We start from the raw sequence: 19,808 nt of genomic DNA, 5'->3' as shown, positions 1-19,808 counted from the left end.
AAACTTCGCTTGTGCATCATCATTAATTTTGTATTTTCAAGATTGGGGCTCTATTAATTGGGTCGTTGTTGTTGGTGTGTGCTGATACGGAGTAATAAATCTTCATTTTTGTTTTATTTACTTTTATAATGCTTGCATCTAACTTTGCTCAGTTTTCGCCACACATCTTCACAATCTATGTATAAATCTGTTGAGCTGGGTCAGTGGTGTTTCCAGCAAGTGTAAGTACAATATATCAAAAGTTTCAATCGATAGATGCATTGCACTACTACTGCTATCATTATCAAGCTTTTATTTAACGCCAAGCCTTTTAAACTCCGTCCACCACACAAATGCAATTAACCCTAAGCTATTCGGCGCAATAAATCTTAATTAATCTTAATTTCTTCTTTGTGTAATTAAGTTAACGGAATTCAATTAATGGCAACACAGTGCAGCCGAAAAAAAACACTTATTTCTTAGCTTAGGAGTGATTTTTTAATTAATGTAGAGCGCATTCCATAACCCAAATGTGGAAAGTAATTTTTGTGGTAGAGCTTTCTATTTGCACATTAGGTGTTGGGTTTTCCATTCATTTTTGTAGTAGATGTATTTTAATCTTTGTTTTAAATTATGAACTTCAAAAAGTTTAACATATTATTAATTTTTCTGTATAACTTGTGTATCTGTATTTGCTTTTCGATCAATAATAAAATCCCAGTCACTATTTTATTATAATTGTCAAAATTAAAACCAAAAAGAATAATATATTTTTAATTTAAAATTCAATGTCTATTTGTTAACCAAATAAAAACTAGCACAAAAAGTTTAAATTGTCAAAAAAAAACTTTAATTGTAATTTTGAACTTAACCCAATAAAAAAACCAACACGGAACATAATGCCAAATATTATTATCTAGTTTACGAGTCAATCAATCATACCTTTTATTCAAATATTAAATACACCAATTTGTTAAAAAAAAACATTTCTTAATTACTAGATAGCACAGAAGAATTCCACTGAATATCTTTATTATAACAAAAACGAATACAAGGCATTGAGTTTAGTTCTTAAAACTATTCACTTAAATGTATAACTAAAACTAACTATCCTGCAGTCTTGTAAGCATGGGCTCTTGAATCTGATAGTGTTTAATCATTTTCTGTAAAGACAAAACGAAATGATTAAATGTACTTTCAACACATATTACACATAGGTACATACCTCACAGTAGGAAACATCTAGGGAGCAAATTGCCTGGGAAGCCTCATTATTGGCGAGTGCCTTAGGATTGGCAACGACATAAACAAGAGGTAAGCCGTCATCGCTGCCATTTTTAATTGCAATTATATTCTCCTTGACCAAAAAGGAAACTTGCAATGCATTTTGCACTGTTTCCATGAAATTGTTTGGGTTGCAAATCAATTTGAAGTATGGAATCGGCTGATTGCCCCCCTCGCGATATATATTTCTGATTTGCTTCAAGGTATTGTTGACTGAAGCAGCACCTTCGTCCTTACGCTCCAATTTATCACTCTTTTTCGGACGTTTTTCCTCAACCTAAAAAAGCATTACTTTACTTATAAAATTAGATTGTAATAAAACCTCATTACCTGTGATTTTTGTTTGCGCTGAGTGCGTTGTTTGGGAATGTGCTCCTTGGGTGCTACGTCTATAAAGGGCAGCATGCTGTCGCTGGTAAAATGGGGATGCCCGAATTGAATGGCCAAGGCACAGACAGAGTCCCAGTCCTCTTCGTTCTCCTTGAAAACCAGCTGGTTCTGTGGACGGTTTATAGCAGTATTACACAAGCTGATATTTAACAAAACCGAAAGTCTGATTCTTACAATGGCATTTTGAACAATGCGATCCGTAAAGTTAGTGTTATATTGAATGGCCTTGCCCACAACTTCGTGATTGCGCCGCAGCAGCTCCGTGTCCAGGACAAGTTCCGTGGAGAGCGTGCGACGATCCTCATGTCCCTTGATAATGTCATTGGCCTCCCGTATAATATGGTCAATTGCCTCTAATGATTCGCCAAATGAGTTACTCTCAATTTGTTGCTCTATATATGAAATAAATCAAATAGTTATTAGTAATAGCATTTGATGTTAATTGTGCCGGCCACTTACCTATCTCAATATTCTTTTCGATGAGATTTTGCAGCCCAATGATTCGGGCGTCTTGAGCCGAGTCCTCAACGGACAACTGAGACTGGTCTTGCGAATACTCCATCGTTAAATTAAGAAAATTAACCAACAATTGCGCAGCTAATTCAGAATGCCGTGCAAATTGTTTAAAAATTATTTTGATCGAAATCGATGTTTTGTTATTGTAGTACCAGATTATCGATTGTTTCTGACAAGGTAGCTTCACTTTTGATTTTTGAAATAGTGGTAGCGGAATGACGACAAATGAAACAGAAGATATCGGCCAAAACAATTTAAATTGCTGGAATTTTTTTTATATACTCTCTATGGGTTCACGGTAAAATGGAATTATGCGTGCAAGTTATCGACAGAGGAAAATAAAATATATTCTGTAATAACTTACACACGTACAAAGTAAATTCTTACTGAACAAAACAAGTACAATCAACCAGTGGCATATCCGCTTTTATTATCACTAATTATTATGTTTTTAGACAATGGGAACTGGGTTCTAACAGCTAAATCAATTACAATGATAGGGCTTCTATTTTCATGTCGTCATTTCATACTTAGTAGTCTAAGGACCATTCGTTCTCCGCGATAAAAGAGTCAACAACTTCCTTCATTGAAAAATTTGGTATTAATTGATCCTGGGTGAGCTTGACGCGCGTAACTGGATCAAAATGGCCAACCCGCTGTAAATGCTCTTCAATATCCTTACGCTCGTAGGTAATTCCAGATGGAGTTATCACAGGATCCGTTAATATCTCAAAGCTTATTTTGCCACATAGAAAGTCCGGAACGTCGCGTTTCTAAAAATGGAAAGCTTTTTATTTAATTCATCTATTTGGGTAATCGTGCTCTTAATGTCAAGCCACTCGTTAGATATATTTTTTTAAAGTTACTCCCTTCACAACGACTAGTTTTGCTACTTACCCTTCGACGTTCGTCAACTTTTGAAAAGATATTGTTTAGTTCCTGAACGTGGTCGTCCTAAAGTATATAAAATTCATATTGTGGATTAAGCGTTAATTACAACTACTTTTAATGTAATCAAAGAAATATTTTCATTACTTTACGTACTTCAATACTAAATACTTACACATTCTTGCTCGATTTCTTGTTGTTTATCTTTAAGCTGCTCTTCATGCACGCTTTCATTTAGTTTTAACTGTGCCAAACGATTTTCCATGTCAGCTTTTATTAATCTGTAAACATGAGAGTTTGATTATTCCGTGCGTCTTTTTGAGTAACAATAAAGTAACACCTTATCGTAATGTTTAGATTTTCCAAATAAATAGCTGCATTTTTACCTGTTCAAATAACTTTGCAGTTCAATTTCCTGATGTATCCGCTTCTCCTCCAAGACATTCCAGCGCTTTTTGCGTGCCAATCGCAACTGCAATGTAATGTCGTCGCCAAAGTTTTGTTTCTGTTCTTTTGACAGATCATAAGCTGCAATTTAAACCGATTTATTTAGTATTTAAATTACTTTAATGTCTTATTATCTAACCGCGTTGCAGGTGCTTGATGGCCTCGTCAAAACTGTCGATTTCCATGAGTCCTTGACCTAGGAAGAAGTGCCCCTTCAACAGGTTTGCATCGATGTCCAAGGCGCGCCGACAGTCCTGGCAGCACAGCTCCCAACGCTTCAGTTTCAGGTGGCACAAGGCTCGGTTGGTGAAGTAGGTAGCATTTGTGGGGTTCTTTATCTAAATAATCGCACATAGCGAGCATAGAGTTTGCAGACAATGTAAACATTATATACATTTACAACTAATACACGACACTTACGATGGCCTTTGAGTAGCAGTTTATTGCGTCTTCATATTTCCGAGCTGCAAACAGGCAGTTGCCTTGCTCCTTCAGTTGCTGGTCCGAGAAGTTAGTGGTAGAATATGTGTGCTTGGTCGTCATGCTGGCAATTGTTGCAACTGGTCCAGAATTCTATTTTTTTCTTCGATGCACTGAGACCCTGACGAAATACTGGGTATCTGGCTCTTTTTCAGCGGCTGGGCAATTGGTTAGGCGTCCACAGAGGACGAAGTCCTGTCTGGAAAACGGGGTTTGGGTGCTGGATTTCACTTGAGGCTCACAACACCACAAAATATAACTTGCATTATCAGAGCTGTCTTTAATTAAACATAAAACAATTTTCGACCGTGTTAATCGATGTGTGTTTCATAGGGTTGCCAAAGCTCGAAAGCTGGCTGACTATCGATACTTGCTATCGGCATCAGAGGGCGATATGTATCTTGTTTGTTACTTGAATTTTAACCATTTAAATAAATTACGAATTTATTTAATTTATTTTTAGTTTTGTATACAAAAATACGGTCATATTGATCGTTATAATTTTATATTTTCTTAAACTGCAAATTAAAATTTACAAATATAAATCAAAATCTATCCGATTGCTGGAATAGAAGTTTGTGTTTTCGCCACATTTTCGCACATAGACTCCATTTTTAAAGTAATTCTCTTTGGACCACTTCAGCATTTTCTCCGTTGTGAAGGGGCCCTGTACTTCAGTCTCGTTCTGCGACCATTTAAACTCCCACGCCAGCTCCGGGGGGGTAGATGCTGGGGCGGCTGCTGTTGGGGCCTTTGATCGCTCGGACTCCTTGGCTTCGAAATCATCTGCATACATGTCAATATCATCGGCTGGTTTCGACTTGCTGGTACCCGGCAGATCGGCTAGCTTGGACTTGATGTTTTCAAAGGTCTCTTGGTAGATATCCATGTTGCCGGTCTTCGAGAGAATCTCGTTGGCCAGCTCAGTAAGTTGGGAGATTTCCTGCGTCTTTGTATCCACAATACCCGCCTTTTTCTGCTTAATTCGCTGAAGAGTGGTTAGGACGGGACGTTGACTTCCTAGTCTTTGCAAGGTCATCTTAACAGTTTCTCCTGCCTTCATAAACTCTAGCATTTTCGTTAGGTTCATTGATAGGTTAAAGGCCTTGTCCGCCGGCACGAGTGCATCATCATCGGAGGAGTTGGAATTCTGATCTTCTTTGGCGGGATCGAAGGCGTTCTTTTGCTTGCCAATCTGTTAACCAAAAAAGGGTTTCATATATTTGGCAAAGACATTGCAAAGTACCTACCTTAACCCAGTCGATGTTGTCCAGCCAGTTGTCCTTTGCCTCCGTCTCCTTGTTCCAATGGTAGTGGCCATCTTTGTCGAAGTGGCCTTCCTCCAACTCCTCCTTCATATTAAACGGCGTCACCTTAACATCGTCCACCTCTTTGGCAACTCCTTCCTCGCCGCCTTCAATATCGCTATCATTGAGATATTCCCTGTGTGAAAAATAAGAAGTTTAACATTGTCAAAACAAATGTTGCTTATAATCCTTACCGCTCGTAGTCGTCGGAATCTTCCTCATCCGAGTCCAAAGTGTGTTTTTTATAAGATTCATTTTTCTCAACTGAAGTGTGTTTCCGCTTGCTTGCCATATTTTTAATTACTACAAATCGGCAAAGAAATGTAAATATTTTCACGTTTATTGATTCTATTTACCATAGGGATGGTAAGGCGAAAATATATCGTACCAATCGTTTCAGTCCCAAAATGTTCCAATTTCAAAAAATATCGTTAATAGAAATAGGTTTAATTATTTAAATATAAGAATATTTTATATAAAAATATACACATTTTTTGTATATATATTTATAGTATTATTTTCTTTAGTTCATAAATTTGTAAACATGAATGTATATATTAATTTTAAGAAGACCAGCATGGGTAAAAGATTTATTGAGCCTTTCTTTTTTCTTATTGTTAATAATATAGAAAAACTTAATTTTTAAAACTAGTCATCTACATAAATAGATTATATTTATTATATTTGTGGCTTAAATATCGAAAGACAGCCAGTCTGCAAGTGCGCCTGCGCTAAGTTCTCCACCGAATTCTTTTCCTCCAATGTCATCCTGTTTTCTGAGTTCGCTGACGACAAAATTTACCTTTTAGATTAACTTAATCGTTTGGTTGAATCAAAAATAAAATAGTATCATCGATGCAGCACACATAACACCCAGATATAATGGTAACCAACGGCCATTACCAAACCAGATTTAACAACAAAATCAAAAGCTAACCACAGCAGAAATACCAGTACCCGTTCCCAGACCCGACTGAAAACACGAATATTAATCCGAAAAAAGGAACCGTTTTCACGTTGCAAAACCACTAAACCCGCTCAAGAATATAACATTCAAAATGCCCATTGGAAGTATTATCAAGAAGGCATCTAGCTATATACTAGGTGACGAAAGGTTGGACAAAAAAATCGATATCTCTTACGAAGACAACGAAATACTCTTCTGCAAGAATAACGTTTGCATTCATCCACCGACCATAGCGCGGGATGAGTCCGATATATTGCACAACCCGGGATACTTGACGTGCACCACAAAGACCTTTGTGGATCAGTATAATAGTGCGAAGAGGCCAACTCTGCTCCTCACCTGGATACCCAACTCTTCGCTATGTAAATACACAAACCTGAGCACCGAGGACTGCAGGGGTCAGTGCAATTCGCGAACCAAGTCGTCGCCGGAATCCCGAAACGGATATTGTAACGTGACCATACCTCAGACGATCCAGGAGCGAGACATCCGAGAGGAAGATGATAACGCGGCGGAGATGCAGGAGCTGAAGAATGAGCTGCAGCCCTTGCTCGGAGGTCAGGCCGCATCCATAGACGACTTGACGGCGCTGCTGAAGAATAACCCCATCACATCGGTGAACATAACGATTTCGAATCCTCAGATCGAAAACAGTAATATATCGCAGTCGTTCAACTGCATAACCATCCGGACGACAGAGGCAAATGGCTGCGGCGATTGTGCCAGTGGAACGAATCCAAATGGCGTTGGGGAGGGACCGGCATCCGAGAATCCCAAGTGGACCACACCGGAGCTGTTGGCCTTTCAGCATAACTTGGAGTTTCCGGACAGCGGCAACTCCACACCGGCTGATCGCCAGAGATCCGCTCTTAAGTGCCGCCACTTTTCCGTGGACCTGAGCCAGATGCGTTCGCTGCGTCTCTTCTTCAACGACGACAACTGCACATCCGGTCAGCTGGTGATTGCCTCTCGGGAATCCCAGTACAAAATACTCCATTTCCACTACGGCGGCTTGGATCACTTGGCGCAGGTTCTGCATCAGTGGCACTGCTTTCTGCACAACATCACATCGGAAACGGGCCAGGACAAGTTCGATTTGCCGTACAGGCATTTCATGGTCTGTCGGCCGGAGGTTAAGAAATCGGAGATGCACCCGGATGAGGGCGATGTCAAGAAGATAACCACCAACTTCTTTTATGGGACACTTTTGAACGAGAAGGGACAGATAGAGGACGATCTACTGCTTCGAAAGTGTGTATTCTTCGGCGGTCTCGAGAAGAGCTTGCGGAAGACGGTGTGGCCTTTCCTCTTGAAATGTTATTCATTCTCCTCAACCTTCGAGGATCGAGCTGTATTGATGGACATTAAGCGGCAGGAGTACGAGGAGATTACGCGAAAGCGTCTGTACTCCATGTCCCCAGAACTGCAGATTCATTTTTGGAAGACGGTGCAGTGTGTGGTTGAGAAGGATGTGGTGCGCACAGATCGCACGAATCCATTTTTCTGCGGCGACGATAACCCCAACACGGAGGTCATGAAAAATATTCTGCTTAACTTTGCTGTCTACAATACTGGGATGTCCTATTCTCAGGTAGGTAGCATGCAGATTTTTTAATATTTTCCAAACGGTTTCCTAAAAGTTTTGATTAAAACCACTTAAATATCAATCTTTGAATCCATGTTCTCTTTTAGGGAATGAGTGATCTCTTAGCCCCAGTGTTAAGCGAGGTGCAGAACGAATCGGAGACCTTTTGGTGCTTCGTGGGACTGATGCAGCGAGCGTTCTTTGTGTGCACTCCTACCGACAGGGATGTGGACCACAACCTAAGTTATTTGCGCGAGCTGATCAGGGTGATGCTACCGCGCTTCTACGAACATCTGGGACAGCACAACGACTCCATGGAGCTGCTTTTCTGCCATCGATGGCTCCTGCTCTGCTTCAAGCGCGAGTTCACCGAAGCCGTCGTCATTCGGATGTGGGAGGCGTGCTGGTCAAACTACCTGACCGACTACTTCCACCTGTTCCTCTGCCTGGCGATCATTGCCGTCTACGCCGATGATGTGATAGCCCAGAATTTGCGGCCGGACGAGATGCTGCTGCACTTTAGCTCACTGGCCATGTACATGGATGGGCAGCTGATCCTGCGCAAGGCGCGCGGTCTGCTCCACCAATACCGACAGTTGCCAAAGATACCGTGCACTTTGAGTGGCCTGTGCAAGCGGTGCGGCCCCGGAATGTGGGACTCCGAGCATCGGCCGGCGTTGGAGTGTGTGGGCCATAGCGATGACGAGAAGTGCTCGCTGTCTATTGACTAGTTATCTACATAAATCTACACTGTTTAAACTCAGCAATAACTATTGTTGTTGGCGACTGATAATTCGTCATTTACTAATTAGCACACGCATATAATTTGCTTTCAAACTGTTTGCTTTGTCTCCTGCTTAGTTCTCTTAACTACGTTTAGCGCGCTAAATATTTGCAAATGAACGAGTTGAAAGTTATGGTAGAGTCCTTTTTATTTTAATTATATTTCTATCACATAATTAATGCCTATGTATAAACTGAAAGTTCTATGTAAACAGATTTAAGTTTGCAAATATCAAGCGTATAAACGTAGTTTGCAATTATTATTTCTGGATTAGTAGCTTACTTATATTCGAAACGCCTACACCAAGATATATACAGATAAAGACGCGAGCTATTATGATATATGTATATGGAAATAAATTTCGAAAAACTTTATGGGTTCAACTCAGCAGTAGCGTTATGTTCAGCTTGGTCTCGTGATTATTTATCGTTATGCTAACTTTTTATTTAATAAAATCGTAATTTTTTGTGATTAAATTAAGAACGGTTCTGCTTCTTTTTACCCCCTTAACGTTAGCGTTAGTAATGAGCATCGCGAACGAACCAAATGTTCACATTTGCGGCAGCTGATCGATTGGTGTGGTGAACTTGAAGTCTTCGGGGAATAACTTGGCGGCATGAGGATACATTAGTTTGTAGGACTGTCTGATGGTGACATCAGCCACACCGGCTATATCACCGATCTCCTTCTGACTTCTCTTATGCTCCGATGCCTGTGAGGCCATATAAATGGCAGCGGCAGCCACGGAAATTGGGGAACGTCCCGGAACAATATCCATTTCGACGGCCTTCTTGGCGATGTGCGTGGCAGCGCGTTGAACCATGTTCGGAAGGTCTATATTTCCGAATTATATATAAGGATTTAACGTATCAAAGAACAGATTTGGTGGCACTTACCCAAATTGGCGCAAAAGCGACACATAAAGTCTGCTGTTGTGATCAAATCCACACTAGTTTCCAGTGCCTTCAGCGTCAACTTAAAGCATCTGCCAATCTCCTTTTTGCTGATCTTGCTAACAGCGCAGATTTCCTTAAACGTACGAGGCACTCCTTCCTGGCGACAAGCTATATACAGACAAGCAGATGCTTTGGCATCGTTGGATCGGCCCTTCAGGTTCTTTCCGTCATGGACCTACAAAATAAGCAACATTAAATCAAGGTCCCTTCTCCCCATAATGCCAACTCACCTGTTTGAACAAATTATTGGCCCGATCGACAATTGTTTTGGGCAAATTAATGCGATCGGCCATCGAGGAAATCTCCTTAAATGCAGATATCAGCGAGCGATCTGAGCTGCTCATTGTACGTCTGTTTTGATATTTGGGTGCACCGAAGGCATCAAAAGAAGCTGACCCTGTCCCCGGGCCAATGATGGTGGATAGATCGCCACCGCTGAGCAGAGGATTCTCTGGGCCACCGACACGACTGGGATCGACGCCACTCTTCTCATTGCTGAAGGTTCGCCATTCTGATCCCACATCAATTACGCGGTCGCCAACAACGAGACCACATTCCGAGCAAATCATGTCGCCTGCCCTGTAATCCTCGATCAAAGGAGATTCGGGGTGTGCATAGCAGCACACCTTGTTGTTGTCGAGTCTGCGGGAAGGAAGCCATTACGAAAAGAGTGGACATCGTAAAATGATGAAATGTTTTTACCTCGATGTTGAAGCCATTTGTTTTATTTAGCTGTCTACTTTTTTTTTATACTTCAACTGGTGGTGACACTTGGCTCAATAACACATCGATAGCGATAACGATAATGTTGGTCATATTCCAATGTTCCGTTTAGATTGTTCGTTTTCTTCTCAATTTTACTTCATTAACAAGGTTAATAAAGGAGCCTATAATATTGTTTACTTTAATGCTGGTAAATCAAATTATTAAACTGGGTAATTACAAAAAGGTCACTTTCTAAATCGCATTTAACTGTGTCATTCCCACTGTTCCTCACACGAGACTATTACCACCATTTTCGCAATTTCAAATCTCGCATAAACGAACAATGTTTTCAAACATTTTGGAAATTGCCAACACTGCCCGGCCATTGTTATGGCAACAAACAGGAGGCCATGCTAAACAAATTTATTGACATGAAAATTTAGTACTTCATGTTTGTATCTTGTACACGTTCTGGCTTTGCAAAATTTGGTTGGCCATTTTAAGCTGGCCCTATATAAATTGGCAAGAGAGGCTTTTATTCTGCGAGTAATATCGGCTGGTGGAACACTGCAGCAGTCGCGAGATGTTCAAAAATACCTTCCAATCAGGATTCCTATCGATTCTGTACAGTATTGGCTCTAAGCCGCTGCAGCTGTGGGACAAGAAGGTGCGCAATGGACACATCAAGCGCATCACCGACAACGACATACAGAGTCTCGTCCTCGAAATAGTCGGTACCAATGTCAGCACCACGTTCATCACATGCCCGGCCGATCCCAAGAAGACGCTCGGCATCAAGCTGCCGTTTCTGGTGATGATCATCAAGAACATGAAGAAATACTTTACGTTTGAAGTGCAGGTAAGTTGCTTGGACGTTGCCCGCTTTGCTTTCCAAAGAGTGTAATTTCCTTTTCCTCCTCCCTCGTAAAAGGTTCTCGATGACAAGAACGTGCGGCGCAGATTCAGGGCCAGCAACTACCAGTCGACCACTCGCGTCAAGCCATTCATTTGCACAATGCCCATGCGTTTGGATGAGGGTTGGAACCAGATCCAGTTTAATTTGTCCGACTTCACACGTCGCGCTTATGGCACAAACTATGTGGAAACACTTCGCGTCCAGATACACGCCAACTGTCGCATTCGCCGGGTATACTTCTCCGATCGCCTGTACTCGGAGGACGAGCTACCGCCCGAGTTCAAGCTGTTCCTGCCCATACAGAAGCCGGTGCAGAAGAGTAACGCCATATGCACCTAAATGGAGCGGGAGCAGCTTCTTACAGGGCACATGAAGAGCACCACCCCCAACAACGAATAATATATGGCACAAAACTGCACAAGACTGCTCCATGTATCTGGACACAGAAACTTTTACACTTTATGCGAATCACAGAAACAACATAGTCAATGTCGAGAATAAAAATTCATCCTGTACATAAATCGTAGATGCCATTGACCTAAGCCCTTGTGAGTATCTCGGTTCCCGCCTCAGTAACTACAATGGTGTGCTCGAACTGGGCGCTACGGGCACCGTCCAGACAAACCGCTGTCCAGCCGTCTTCCAGCACCTCAACCTCCGATCCGCCCAAGGATAATATAGGCTCAATGGTAAAAGTCATGCCGGGCTGCATTTTCCCACGAGCTTCGTTGTCTGCAAGTTAGGGGATGGTGTAAGTATAGGGAAGCAAAAAAAAAACCTGTCCGTCATCTTACGATAATGGTATATTTCTGGCGGACCGTGGAAGTAACTGCCGATTCCATGGCCAATGAAGGCGGCCACCGATTCGAGTCCCTGCTCTGCGCAGTAACGGTCTATAAATTGTCCAATCTTATTGAATTCCACGCCGGGACCACACAGTGAAATGCACTGATCCAGGCAGGATTTGGTGGCCTCCACCAGAAGACGACCCTGCTCGTCTACCTCGCCCACCAGAAAGGTTTCCGAGCAGTCGCCATGGCAGCCGTTCAGGAAGACTGTTACATCGATATTGATAATATCGCCGTTGGCCAGTCGCCGGTCATCCGGAATGCCGTGGCAGGCCACATTGTTGATCGATGTGCAGATCGACTTGGGGAAGCCAGCATATCTCAGCGGGGAGGGATAGGCCCTGGCTGCTATAATCAGTTCGTGGGCGAAGGCATCGATCTCATCGGTGGTCTTGCCCACGGTTGCCAGTTTGCCGCATTCACGTAACACCTGTGCCGCCAGTTTGCCGCTGCGGCGCATGGCTTCGATCTGATCCGCATTCTTTATTTCCGGTTTACCAAGCGTATTTCCCGGTGGCATGGCCTTGAAATAGTACGGCGGCTTGTTGATGTCCTCGGGCACGCTACGCTCGGGGGAAACCTTGCCGGGTGTCACAATTGGCACATATTTGCCGGTATCTCTGCAAGTACACTTAATTCAGTAACCTTTCTCTATTAAGCATGAAGGATATAGACCGCCCCGTACCCCTTGGCCTTGCCAAACTGAAAGAATGTCCTGACAGTGGGTCTTTGGCGCATTAACAGGTTTAATAAGCCGCCTTTTCCCATTTTGTTTTGATTTTAATGCAGAATTTGCATAATAGTGTGGCCAGAACGTGTGCTAGAACATATCGATAAACCGATAGACCGTTTATATTTTTTTAAATTTATGTTGTAAGTAATATTTAAAAAGATTTCGTATCTGGCGTTATAAAATAAAACAACGTCATCAAATGTATTTGTTTATATTTGTTCTACAAACATCTGAACAAAAAAAACCCTTATCTTGTATCGTTATAAGCTTATAACATTTAAATTTTAAACACTTAAAAAAATATAAATATTAAATTTTAATAAAATCAAACTACAAATTTAGTTTTCTCAAAATGCTTTATTTAGTGCTAGAAAAACCAAAGAACGATTGAGAAAGTCTCTTCTCCGTATGTTTAAGTCTATCTCAGTTATAATAAATAAAAGAAAATATTTTTATTTATTTCACTACGATTATCATTATTATGTAATAGGTTTAAGGTTTTAAAAGTATTGTTTATGCCACATAAGGTTTTAATTTTTTATGTTACGGTAAATGATCGTCCTTCAATGGAATTTATTGTTTATTTCGTTTTTATAGGAAAAGGGTGTGGCAAAAAATGTAATACATTATTTTAAAATTCATGTAAAGTTGTGACAATTGAATATAGTTTTGCTGGTTGATACTGATCAAGAATGTGTGTTATCATCGACTTAAGCTTACTCGGATTTTTATTAGGATACAGTCAGCTTAGAAGCTATTTAATAGATATTATTTAAAGTCTAAATTAAACAAGAATATCTATGACCTCTTGTGTGATATTGTTTTTTGGATGAAATTCCCGGCTACACTAAAAAAAAGGTAAATAAGTTGTAATATATAACGTATTGCGTCCGGGATTGCCTTATTCTGGGATTCAAAATTCGCGAGTGCGTCGGAAAACGGATATTGTTACATTTCCAATGTATGTTGGTGTATTGCAAGACAGTTTTGACTTCCGAGTTTCGGTTTATTTCTCATAAAATAATTACAACTTAGGGAGAGCCTATCGAGCTCGATTTATCTTCTGTTTAATATGAACTAAATACGCTTTGTCAAACGGCCGGGCTGCTGCTCTCGCCTCTCGTTTCATATCCATATTCACTTGTTTGTTAATGCTTCGGACTGATGATGTGGATTATGTATAATGCACTTATGCCGGCAGCTGCAGCTTCTTGCCCTTAAGAACTTTGGTAATGTACAAGTAGAAGAAATCGCAGTAAAGAATGGTCTGAACGATTCCGGCAAAGATCGCGATGAGGTCGTAGTGCGACTCCACCATGTACCGGTAGACCCAGTTGAGCAAGTAGAGCGCACGGTAGGATCCCAGGGCGAAGAGGTAGTGGCTGGTGATGGACTCGGCCTCTCCGGTTTTGCTCACCAAGAACAGCTGCGGCAGAATGGCCACCGATTCCAGATAGATGGAGAAGGTCCATAACACCTCCATGACCGTAAACTCGTGATTGATCACCAGCGAGAGGAGGGCGCACGGCACCAGCAGGAATTCAATACGGAACGAGTCGTGGTTGTGGTCGTAGGTGGCCTTAAACTTGACGTACATCAGGTAGACCGTGGCACCGGACGTGGCCAGGAAGAGCACCTTCATCACCGAGTTGTACAGGCTCACGTAGGTGGTGAAGAGATCGAGATAGCGGGTCAGGTAGACCACCGCGAACAGAATCTGCGACTTGCCGGATATGCCGGCGCACGAGCGCGTCTTCCAGATCTTCAGCAGCAATATAATAATGGCGAAGACATGGGACAAGTCCCCAGCGAACCGAAAGATGTTCATTCTGCACGTCGTCGACTTGCTGTCGTATGTGTTGTTTGGTGTTTTTCCTGCGCTGCCAACCGCTGCTGCTGCCTCTCGACGAGTTAGAACGAACGCACCCCTGGAAAAAGATGTGGCGAGGGCGAACGATAACAATAATGGCCGTAAAGCGACGGCCCCGTTCAATGGCGGTTCCTCGGCGCCTGCATACGTTACCAATTTAATTGTCCAATTTGCCAACGAGTAAAACTTTCTGGCTTTGCCGCTTCACAAAAAAACTTCTGAGTGGAAATGTCAGCATAAATGAGAGAGCCGACGTGGCCGTAGACCCGAGAGAGACAGTGCAGTGTTGCCAGATGAAATTTGGCTTTCACACTAAAATATCTCGATAGGGTAAAATCCCTAAAACCTGACCAGCTTCGGTCACACTGTCAACATCGCCATTCTGAAAACGCCGTGTTTTTTCGGCATCTGTAATTCTATTTATCTTTCGCTGTATTATTACAGAAAGTGTACAAAATGGTAAGTAAAATCGTTGCTTTTGCCACACATGCAAAGATTGAGCATAAAACAGGTGCCGGTCTGTTCAAATATGCATTCTCAAGCCCCCGGCCGGCAATTCTGTATTTCGCAAACTAATCAAACCTTCCCTATTTTAGACCATCGGCAAGAACAATAAAATGATTCAGCACCTGAATTACCGGGTGCGAATCGTGCTCCAGGACTCGCGCACATTTATCGGCACCTTCAAGGCCTTCGACAAGCACATGAATCTGATTTTGGGCGACTGCGAGGAGTTCCGCAAGATTCGCTCAAAGAACTCGAAAGTGCCCGAGCGGGAAGAGAAGCGAGTGCTGGGCTTTGTACTGCTGCGCGGCGAAAACATTGTTTCCCTCACCGTCGAGGGACCGCCGCCGCCAGAGGAGGGTCTGCCCCGTGTTCCCATCCCCGGAGCCGCTCCAGGACCAGGATTGGGTCGTGTGGCCGGTCGCGGTGTGCCGATTAATATGTCCGCTGTGCCAGCGGGCCTGCAGGGACCAGTTAGAGGCGTGGGTGGTCCCGCCCAGCAGCACATGGCGCCAATGGGCCGAGGATTGCCCCGCGCTCCGATGATGGGAGCTCCGCCGCCGGGAATGATTCCTGGTGGTATGCCCGCAATGCCGGGTAGCATGGGACGCGGCGCTCCTCCACCTATGCGTGGTCCGCCGCCGAGCATGATTCGGGGTGCACCGCCACCGGGAAGGGGTGGATATTGAAAGGAAACATTTTTGGTTAATAAAAAAAGAAAACAACTCACAATAGAAACACATTCCTTTCGATGGATTTCTTTCAGTGTTTAATGCAAGCATTTACGTACACACAATGGATATTGCTTTACATTAAGTATATGTATTCATGAGAACCTAGTCTGGGTCAGAACTTTTTAGTCATTTCCAGCCACACACTCTGCTCCGCATCGTGGATGATTATACCTTTGGTACGTCGAATTGGATTTATTGCGTGTATTATGCCCAGATGTTGGACAGATCCCAGATCTTGATGAGCCTGTCCTGACCCACAGTCAGCAGGCGCTTGCGGTCCTCGTCGAGGTCCATGTAGACAATGGAGTGTTTGGCGTCGTTAAACGATGCCAGCGAGGGGCGCTCGACGGTCTGCAGTTGTTTGTAGCACGGATCACAGCAACGAACGTCGAACTCAAAGCCCATGATGGGTATGTTAATACGATTGGTCGAACAGTTGTCGCAGACGGCTTTGCCGCAATGGCGACAATGATGCTGCCGGATTCCTGTAAATGATACAAATGTTGTACATATGTACTGGGGAAGCGCCGGAGGAGGATCGTCTGCACTTACCCAGCTGCTTCTGGTCCATCATGGAACGGAAGTTCCAGAAGAATGGCCTGGAACACAGCTGACAGTTGTTGGACTCCACCCACTCAGGAACTTCTTTTCGCATGGCGTTCATTTCCCAAAAGACAACAACTGAATCCTCGCCGCAGCTTATTAGCTGTTGGGTTTGATTGGCGTACGCCAGAGCAGAGACCTTGTTGCTGAGTAAGTAGAGACATTAGAAATTGCAAATAGCATTGGAAAATGAATCTACCTATGTCCCTGCAGCTCGTAAATGGTGCCTCGCTTGCCGCCAACATCCCAAACAATGACAGACTGATCGCAAGCACCGCTAAACAGCAACTGAGGGCCTTCAACCCATCGCAAGCAGCGGATTTCCGCTGAAATATACAATATGATTATTATTTAAATATTATTATTCTTGATTCTAGGCGTACCTGTGTGTCCCTTAAAAGTGGTAATCAGCTGTACTCCTTGGACCTCACAACGCAGCATAGTTATTTGACCCGCATGATCGCCAATAAAGGCATATTTGGCTAGGGCATCGAACCTGAAATGCAGATGGGAATTAAATTATTAGAGGATGCTTTAGCCACACCAACTGTCGCTTTATCTAACTTACTGGAGCGATGTGCATGCTGTCTCAAAGTTGTATCCGCCCACCCGTTTTCCGGTTTCAGTACAATGGTAGGCGAACTGCTTATCTTTGCCCGCCGATAATATCCACTTGTGGGTTCTGGAGAAGACCACGGCCACGACTCGGGCCTGATGGGACAAGTAGTCGCGCAAGAACGACAGACGATTGCAGTCTTCAGAGAGCGTATACTGGGTCACTGTGCCATTCTCCTGCCCAATATACAGGTGACGCGACTCCGGCACATACTCGATAGCAGTGCAGCCGGAGGGCATATACTGGCAAATGCTAGGCCAGTACTGGCCAGAGTCGCGTTTTAACCAAACGCGCACAGTTCTATATAATAATTATGTTTATGCATTGTGAAAAAGAGAGAATGCAGATAATACGCACTTGTCATCGGAAACACTTATTACGCCGTTTTCGCCGGGTATTAGGATAGCGGCGTTCACATCGTCGCTACTGCCCTCCAGCTTACTCAGCAATTCGGGCTTTTTGGATGTGTTGAAGCGATCGCTGGTCCGCTGAGCTGGTTTTATTTCGGCAGCCATTGTTTTTTATTTTTTTTTTTTTGGGTGGGACCTATAGCCTGCTGCGCCCAACTAAGTGTACTCAAAGTGTTTTGAAGTAACAATAAAAAAACAACAATTGTTTAATTCCTGGGCCGATGTGAAGCAGTATCAGTGATTCACAATCAATTAACGATACTGCGATATTTTGTTTAACACAAATACATATTCGCTGTTATTTCTAAAGCTAGCTAAGATAGCGGCGCCACGAAGCTCCTGTTTGTTACGGAACGATGGAATGGGATAGCCAAAGGCAGTTGTTGAAATTATTTTGAAATGCTAAACTTTAAAAGCTTAAACAAAAATGTTATTTAATTAAAGTAGACTAGCTACGTAATTAATAAAATTGTTTTTTAATTATACAACTGTTATTTAGTAAAAAATTATAGTATTTTTTAATGTACTTGCAAACCTTCATTTAAAAACCAGAAAAAACAGGAAACTTAATTATTTGTTTATAAAAGTGTATACTAATAGCTAATCATTGCTTAGATAAATAAATAAATGTTGTATGCATTGGGAATAAAATTATATTTCTTTTTCTTCTCGCCCATCCTAATCAACCGGATTTCTTTTAACAATTCTTAACATTAACGATACTTAATAATATTTTATAATATTAGGATGGTTACCCTTACTTCTCCATGGCCACCATATCCCGACAAATGGTAAAAGCGGCCAATAATGCTGCTGTTTGGACCGATTCTGTGCATCCTTTCGCCAGGCGTTCCTCGATTTGGGCCAGCTTGATTATAAGAGTGTTCATTGTTGACATGGGCAGCTCAACTGTGAAAAGTAATATATGTATTTGTATTAATTGTGTAATTATTATTTTCGACACTACTTACGCCTCATAACAATTAAATGCAACTCTGTAATTACATCTTCTAATGCAAGTCCTCTAGTGTGCTTAGCATCTTCGATTGCTGCACATAAATACAATATTAAAAACATAATTAATTGAAAACTACCTCCTTCTTGTACCTTGATAAGATTGCTCAAGGCTGGCTCCAGCAAGCAAGGCCTTTAAAATCCGTTCGACATCCTGCTTAGACGGATAGCCCACGCACATGTAGACATTGTCCTCGGTAACCTTGTCAAATGCCATCGTAGTGCTCTGTAAAACATTTAGAACCTTTCGCATGTCGCCCTTGGCCAGAGTAAGCAAGGCCCGCTTTCCATCCTCAGTTACTTGAATACTAAAAGGAATTCGGGTACAATATAAGGATAAAACATTGAATTCCGATAGAACTCACGCTTCCGTCTCAATGATCTTTTCAAGTCGCGGCATCATCTGCTCCGGAGAGAGCGGGGCGAAGCGGAAACGTGTGCAACGCGACTGCAGGGCCGGTATAATTTTGCTCAAATAATTGCAAATAACGCAGAAGCGTACGTTCTCCGTATACTTCTCGATGATGCGACGCAACGCATTCTGGGCATCGTTGGTCATCGCATCGGCCTCGTCCAAAATGATCAGCTTATAGGTGTCACAGAAAATGGTGCGAGTGGAGGCAAAGTTCAGGATTTGGCCGCGAACAATGCCAATTCCTCTGTCATCCGAGGCATTGAGCTCCAGGACCATCGATTTGAACTGCTGCGGTGTGTAGAGCTGACGAGCGCACGCCAAGATGGTGCTCGTCTTTCCCGTGCCAGGAGGTCCATAGAAAAGCAAATGCGGCAGCTGCTTGCGGCTAATAAAACGAGTAACTGCAATATTAACATAGTAATTAATTAATGTGCTCTTATTTGTAAGGCAAACATACTTGTTGATATGATTTCCTCATGCGATATTAGGTCTTCTAAGCCACTGGGACGATATTTCTCCACCCTTGAGAAAGGAAAGCATTTTTGTTAAATAATGTATAAACCATAGGTTTATGAATTTACCAAGGCATGCGCACAGCGGATCCATTTGTTTCGCTCATTGCTTACAGTTTATGAATATAAAATAATTTGCAAAGTATTCATAAACGCAAGCCAAGTGGTCCAGAAATGCCGGTCAAAAGCGATAAATCGATTAATGCCAAGATAGCGGCACAATCACGTAAAATATAGAGCCTCAACTAAATGCATTTTAAATATACCAGATTCACAGTTCGTTTGTGTTTTTGGGAAGTATGAAAATTAATTCTAATTTAAATTTTCGATTTAATTAATAATTAA

At 42.4% G+C, this 19,808-nt stretch overlaps 11 protein-coding genes across 11 annotated transcripts; 3 read left to right on the top strand and 8 right to left on the bottom strand.

The window, feature by feature from the left end:
- Positions 1-994: 994 nt before the first annotated feature.
- Nse4 (Non-SMC element 4) lies at positions 995-2,326 on the bottom strand. Its single transcript, XM_017169976.3, has 5 exons — positions 2,113-2,326; positions 1,828-2,045; positions 1,594-1,761; positions 1,205-1,540; positions 995-1,142 (listed from the first exon to the last, which is right to left on the bottom strand). Exons 1-5 carry the CDS (start codon positions 2,213-2,215, stop codon positions 1,083-1,085), a joined length of 885 nt encoding a protein of 294 aa, XP_017025465.1. The 5' UTR covers positions 2,216-2,326; the 3' UTR covers positions 995-1,082.
- Positions 2,327-2,574: 248 nt separating this feature from the next.
- STUB1 (STIP1 homology and U-box containing protein 1) lies at positions 2,575-4,328 on the bottom strand. The gene is made up of 6 exons (XM_017169978.2): positions 3,925-4,328; positions 3,644-3,842; positions 3,444-3,585; positions 3,233-3,338; positions 3,067-3,123; positions 2,575-2,942 (listed from the first exon to the last, which is right to left on the bottom strand). Exons 1-6 carry the CDS (start codon positions 4,045-4,047, stop codon positions 2,700-2,702), a joined length of 870 nt encoding a protein of 289 aa, XP_017025467.1. The 5' UTR covers positions 4,048-4,328; the 3' UTR covers positions 2,575-2,699.
- A 144-nt stretch (positions 4,329-4,472) lies between these two features.
- holn1 (CD2 antigen cytoplasmic tail-binding protein 2 homolog holn1) lies at positions 4,473-5,651 on the bottom strand. The gene is made up of 3 exons (XM_017169963.3): positions 5,486-5,651; positions 5,235-5,427; positions 4,473-5,179 (listed from the first exon to the last, which is right to left on the bottom strand). The coding sequence occupies exons 1-3, from the start codon at positions 5,581-5,583 to the stop codon at positions 4,517-4,519; spliced, it is 954 nt and encodes a 317-aa protein (XP_017025452.1). The 5' UTR covers positions 5,584-5,651; the 3' UTR covers positions 4,473-4,516.
- A 320-nt stretch (positions 5,652-5,971) lies between these two features.
- On the top strand, positions 5,972-9,110 carry TBC1D16 (TBC1 domain family member 16). Its single transcript, XM_017170398.3, has 2 exons — positions 5,972-7,849; positions 7,951-9,110. Exons 1-2 carry the CDS (start codon positions 6,350-6,352, stop codon positions 8,572-8,574), a joined length of 2,124 nt encoding a protein of 707 aa, XP_017025887.1. The 5' UTR covers positions 5,972-6,349; the 3' UTR covers positions 8,575-9,110.
- On the bottom strand, positions 9,047-10,404 carry TfIIB (transcription factor IIB). Its single transcript, XM_017170400.3, has 4 exons — positions 10,286-10,404; positions 9,814-10,225; positions 9,524-9,758; positions 9,047-9,461 (listed from the first exon to the last, which is right to left on the bottom strand). Exons 1-4 carry the CDS (start codon positions 10,300-10,302, stop codon positions 9,178-9,180), a joined length of 948 nt encoding a protein of 315 aa, XP_017025889.1. The 5' UTR covers positions 10,303-10,404; the 3' UTR covers positions 9,047-9,177.
- Positions 10,405-10,678: 274 nt separating this feature from the next.
- On the top strand, positions 10,679-11,725 carry Bug22 (cilia- and flagella-associated protein 20). Its single transcript, XM_017170401.3, has 2 exons — positions 10,679-11,147; positions 11,220-11,725. The coding sequence occupies exons 1-2, from the start codon at positions 10,872-10,874 to the stop codon at positions 11,541-11,543; spliced, it is 600 nt and encodes a 199-aa protein (XP_017025890.1). The 5' UTR covers positions 10,679-10,871; the 3' UTR covers positions 11,544-11,725.
- LOC108077164 (methionine aminopeptidase 1D, mitochondrial) lies at positions 11,619-12,897 on the bottom strand. The gene is made up of 3 exons (XM_017170399.3): positions 12,738-12,897; positions 11,999-12,672; positions 11,619-11,936 (listed from the first exon to the last, which is right to left on the bottom strand). Exons 1-3 carry the CDS (start codon positions 12,818-12,820, stop codon positions 11,743-11,745), a joined length of 951 nt encoding a protein of 316 aa, XP_017025888.1. The 5' UTR covers positions 12,821-12,897; the 3' UTR covers positions 11,619-11,742.
- Positions 12,898-13,495: 598 nt separating this feature from the next.
- KdelR (ER lumen protein-retaining receptor) lies at positions 13,496-14,942 on the bottom strand. The gene is made up of 2 exons (XM_017170431.3): positions 14,809-14,942; positions 13,496-14,713 (listed from the first exon to the last, which is right to left on the bottom strand). The coding sequence occupies exon 2, from the start codon at positions 14,611-14,613 to the stop codon at positions 13,975-13,977; it is 639 nt and encodes a 212-aa protein (XP_017025920.1). The 5' UTR covers positions 14,614-14,713; positions 14,809-14,942; the 3' UTR covers positions 13,496-13,974.
- A 31-nt stretch (positions 14,943-14,973) lies between these two features.
- On the top strand, positions 14,974-15,901 carry SmB (small ribonucleoprotein particle protein SmB). The gene is made up of 2 exons (XM_017170432.3): positions 14,974-15,114; positions 15,252-15,901. Exons 1-2 carry the CDS (start codon positions 15,112-15,114, stop codon positions 15,846-15,848), a joined length of 600 nt encoding a protein of 199 aa, XP_017025921.1. The 5' UTR covers positions 14,974-15,111; the 3' UTR covers positions 15,849-15,901.
- A 4-nt stretch (positions 15,902-15,905) lies between these two features.
- Positions 15,906-17,627, bottom strand: Wdfy2 (WD repeat and FYVE domain containing 2). Its single transcript, XM_017170430.3, has 6 exons — positions 17,470-17,627; positions 17,065-17,412; positions 16,880-16,992; positions 16,696-16,822; positions 16,446-16,642; positions 15,906-16,378 (listed from the first exon to the last, which is right to left on the bottom strand). Exons 1-6 carry the CDS (start codon positions 17,625-17,627, stop codon positions 16,098-16,100), a joined length of 1,224 nt encoding a protein of 407 aa, XP_017025919.1. The 3' UTR covers positions 15,906-16,097.
- On the bottom strand, positions 17,594-19,666 carry RfC3 (replication factor C subunit RfC3). Its single transcript, XM_017169969.3, has 6 exons — positions 19,533-19,666; positions 19,409-19,473; positions 18,902-19,352; positions 18,630-18,844; positions 18,494-18,571; positions 17,594-18,431 (listed from the first exon to the last, which is right to left on the bottom strand). Exons 1-6 carry the CDS (start codon positions 19,568-19,570, stop codon positions 18,280-18,282), a joined length of 999 nt encoding a protein of 332 aa, XP_017025458.1. The 5' UTR covers positions 19,571-19,666; the 3' UTR covers positions 17,594-18,279.
- Between the last annotated feature and the right edge of the window lie 142 nt (positions 19,667-19,808).

Source organism: Drosophila kikkawai, chromosome 2L (genome assembly GCF_030179895.1).
Source record: "Drosophila kikkawai strain 14028-0561.14 chromosome 2L, DkikHiC1v2, whole genome shotgun sequence".
Taxonomy (NCBI): domain Eukaryota; kingdom Metazoa; phylum Arthropoda; class Insecta; order Diptera; family Drosophilidae; genus Drosophila; species Drosophila kikkawai.
The sequence above is the reverse complement of the archived record's forward strand: the minus strand, read 5'-3'. Positions and strand labels throughout refer to the sequence as shown.

What these genes read in the sequence shown, in the direction of transcription:
- LOC108077164 (XM_017170399.3), bottom strand. Translation starts at nt 12,820, where the DNA reads ATGGGAAAAGGCGGCTTATTAAACCTGTTAATGCGCCAAAGACCCACT. An exon ending in CAGTTTGGCAAGGCCAAGGG is followed by an intron (nt 12,673 to 12,737) that starts GTACGGGGCGGT and finishes GTGTACTTGCAG; the next exon opens with AGATACCGGCAAATATGTGC. An exon ending in GCCAGAAATATACCATTATC is followed by an intron (nt 11,937 to 11,998) that starts GTAAGATGACGG and finishes CCTAACTTGCAG; the next exon opens with ACAACGAAGCTCGTGGGAAA.
- Nse4 (XM_017169976.3), bottom strand. Translation starts at nt 2,215, where the DNA reads ATGGAGTATTCGCAAGACCAGTCTCAGTTGTCCGTTGAGGACTCGGCT. An exon ending in CGAAAAGAATATTGAGATAG is followed by an intron (nt 2,046 to 2,112) that starts GTAAGTGGCCGG and finishes TTTCATATATAG; the next exon opens with AGCAACAAATTGAGAGTAAC. An exon ending in AGCGCAAACAAAAATCACAG is followed by an intron (nt 1,541 to 1,593) that starts GTAATGAGGTTT and finishes ATGCTTTTTTAG; the next exon opens with GTTGAGGAAAAACGTCCGAA.
- holn1 (XM_017169963.3), bottom strand. Translation starts at nt 5,583, where the DNA reads ATGGCAAGCAAGCGGAAACACACTTCAGTTGAGAAAAATGAATCTTAT. An exon ending in GATTCCGACGACTACGAGCG is followed by an intron (nt 5,428 to 5,485) that starts GTAAGGATTATA and finishes TTTTTCACACAG; the next exon opens with GGAATATCTCAATGATAGCG. An exon ending in ACAACATCGACTGGGTTAAG is followed by an intron (nt 5,180 to 5,234) that starts GTAGGTACTTTG and finishes TTTGGTTAACAG; the next exon opens with ATTGGCAAGCAAAAGAACGC.
- TBC1D16 (XM_017170398.3), top strand. Translation starts at nt 6,350, where the DNA reads ATGCCCATTGGAAGTATTATCAAGAAGGCATCTAGCTATATACTAGGT. An exon ending in CTGGGATGTCCTATTCTCAG is followed by an intron (nt 7,850 to 7,950) that starts GTAGGTAGCATG and finishes GTTCTCTTTTAG; the next exon opens with GGAATGAGTGATCTCTTAGC.
- TfIIB (XM_017170400.3), bottom strand. An exon ending in CCAATAATTTGTTCAAACAG is followed by an intron (nt 9,759 to 9,813) that starts GTGAGTTGGCAT and finishes CTTATTTTGTAG; the next exon opens with GTCCATGACGGAAAGAACCT. An exon ending in TCGCTTTTGCGCCAATTTGG is followed by an intron (nt 9,462 to 9,523) that starts GTAAGTGCCACC and finishes TCGGAAATATAG; the next exon opens with ACCTTCCGAACATGGTTCAA.
- Wdfy2 (XM_017170430.3), bottom strand. Translation starts at nt 17,627, where the DNA reads ATGGCTGCCGAAATAAAACCAGCTCAGCGGACCAGCGATCGCTTCAAC. An exon ending in CACTTTTAAGGGACACACAG is followed by an intron (nt 16,823 to 16,879) that starts GTACGCCTAGAA and finishes TGTATATTTCAG; the next exon opens with CGGAAATCCGCTGCTTGCGA. An exon ending in TACGAGCTGCAGGGACATAG is followed by an intron (nt 16,643 to 16,695) that starts GTAGATTCATTT and finishes CTACTTACTCAG; the next exon opens with CAACAAGGTCTCTGCTCTGG.
- Bug22 (XM_017170401.3), top strand. Translation starts at nt 10,872, where the DNA reads ATGTTCAAAAATACCTTCCAATCAGGATTCCTATCGATTCTGTACAGT. An exon ending in ACTTTACGTTTGAAGTGCAG is followed by an intron (nt 11,148 to 11,219) that starts GTAAGTTGCTTG and finishes CCCTCGTAAAAG; the next exon opens with GTTCTCGATGACAAGAACGT.
- RfC3 (XM_017169969.3), bottom strand. Translation starts at nt 19,570, where the DNA reads ATGAGCGAAACAAATGGATCCGCTGTGCGCATGCCTTG. An exon ending in TGAGGAAATCATATCAACAA is followed by an intron (nt 19,353 to 19,408) that starts GTATGTTTGCCT and finishes TTAATATTGCAG; the next exon opens with TTACTCGTTTTATTAGCCGC. An exon ending in GCATTTAATTGTTATGAGGC is followed by an intron (nt 18,432 to 18,493) that starts GTAAGTAGTGTC and finishes TACTTTTCACAG; the next exon opens with TTGAGCTGCCCATGTCAACA.
- STUB1 (XM_017169978.2), bottom strand. Translation starts at nt 4,047, where the DNA reads ATGACGACCAAGCACACATATTCTACCACTAACTTCTCGGACCAGCAA. An exon ending in ACTGCTACTCAAAGGCCATC is followed by an intron (nt 3,843 to 3,924) that starts GTAAGTGTCGTG and finishes GCGATTATTTAG; the next exon opens with ATAAAGAACCCCACAAATGC. An exon ending in CATCAAGCACCTGCAACGCG is followed by an intron (nt 3,586 to 3,643) that starts GTTAGATAATAA and finishes TTTAAATTGCAG; the next exon opens with CTTATGATCTGTCAAAAGAA.
- KdelR (XM_017170431.3), bottom strand. Translation starts at nt 14,613, where the DNA reads ATGAACATCTTTCGGTTCGCTGGGGACTTGTCCCATGTCTTCGCCATT.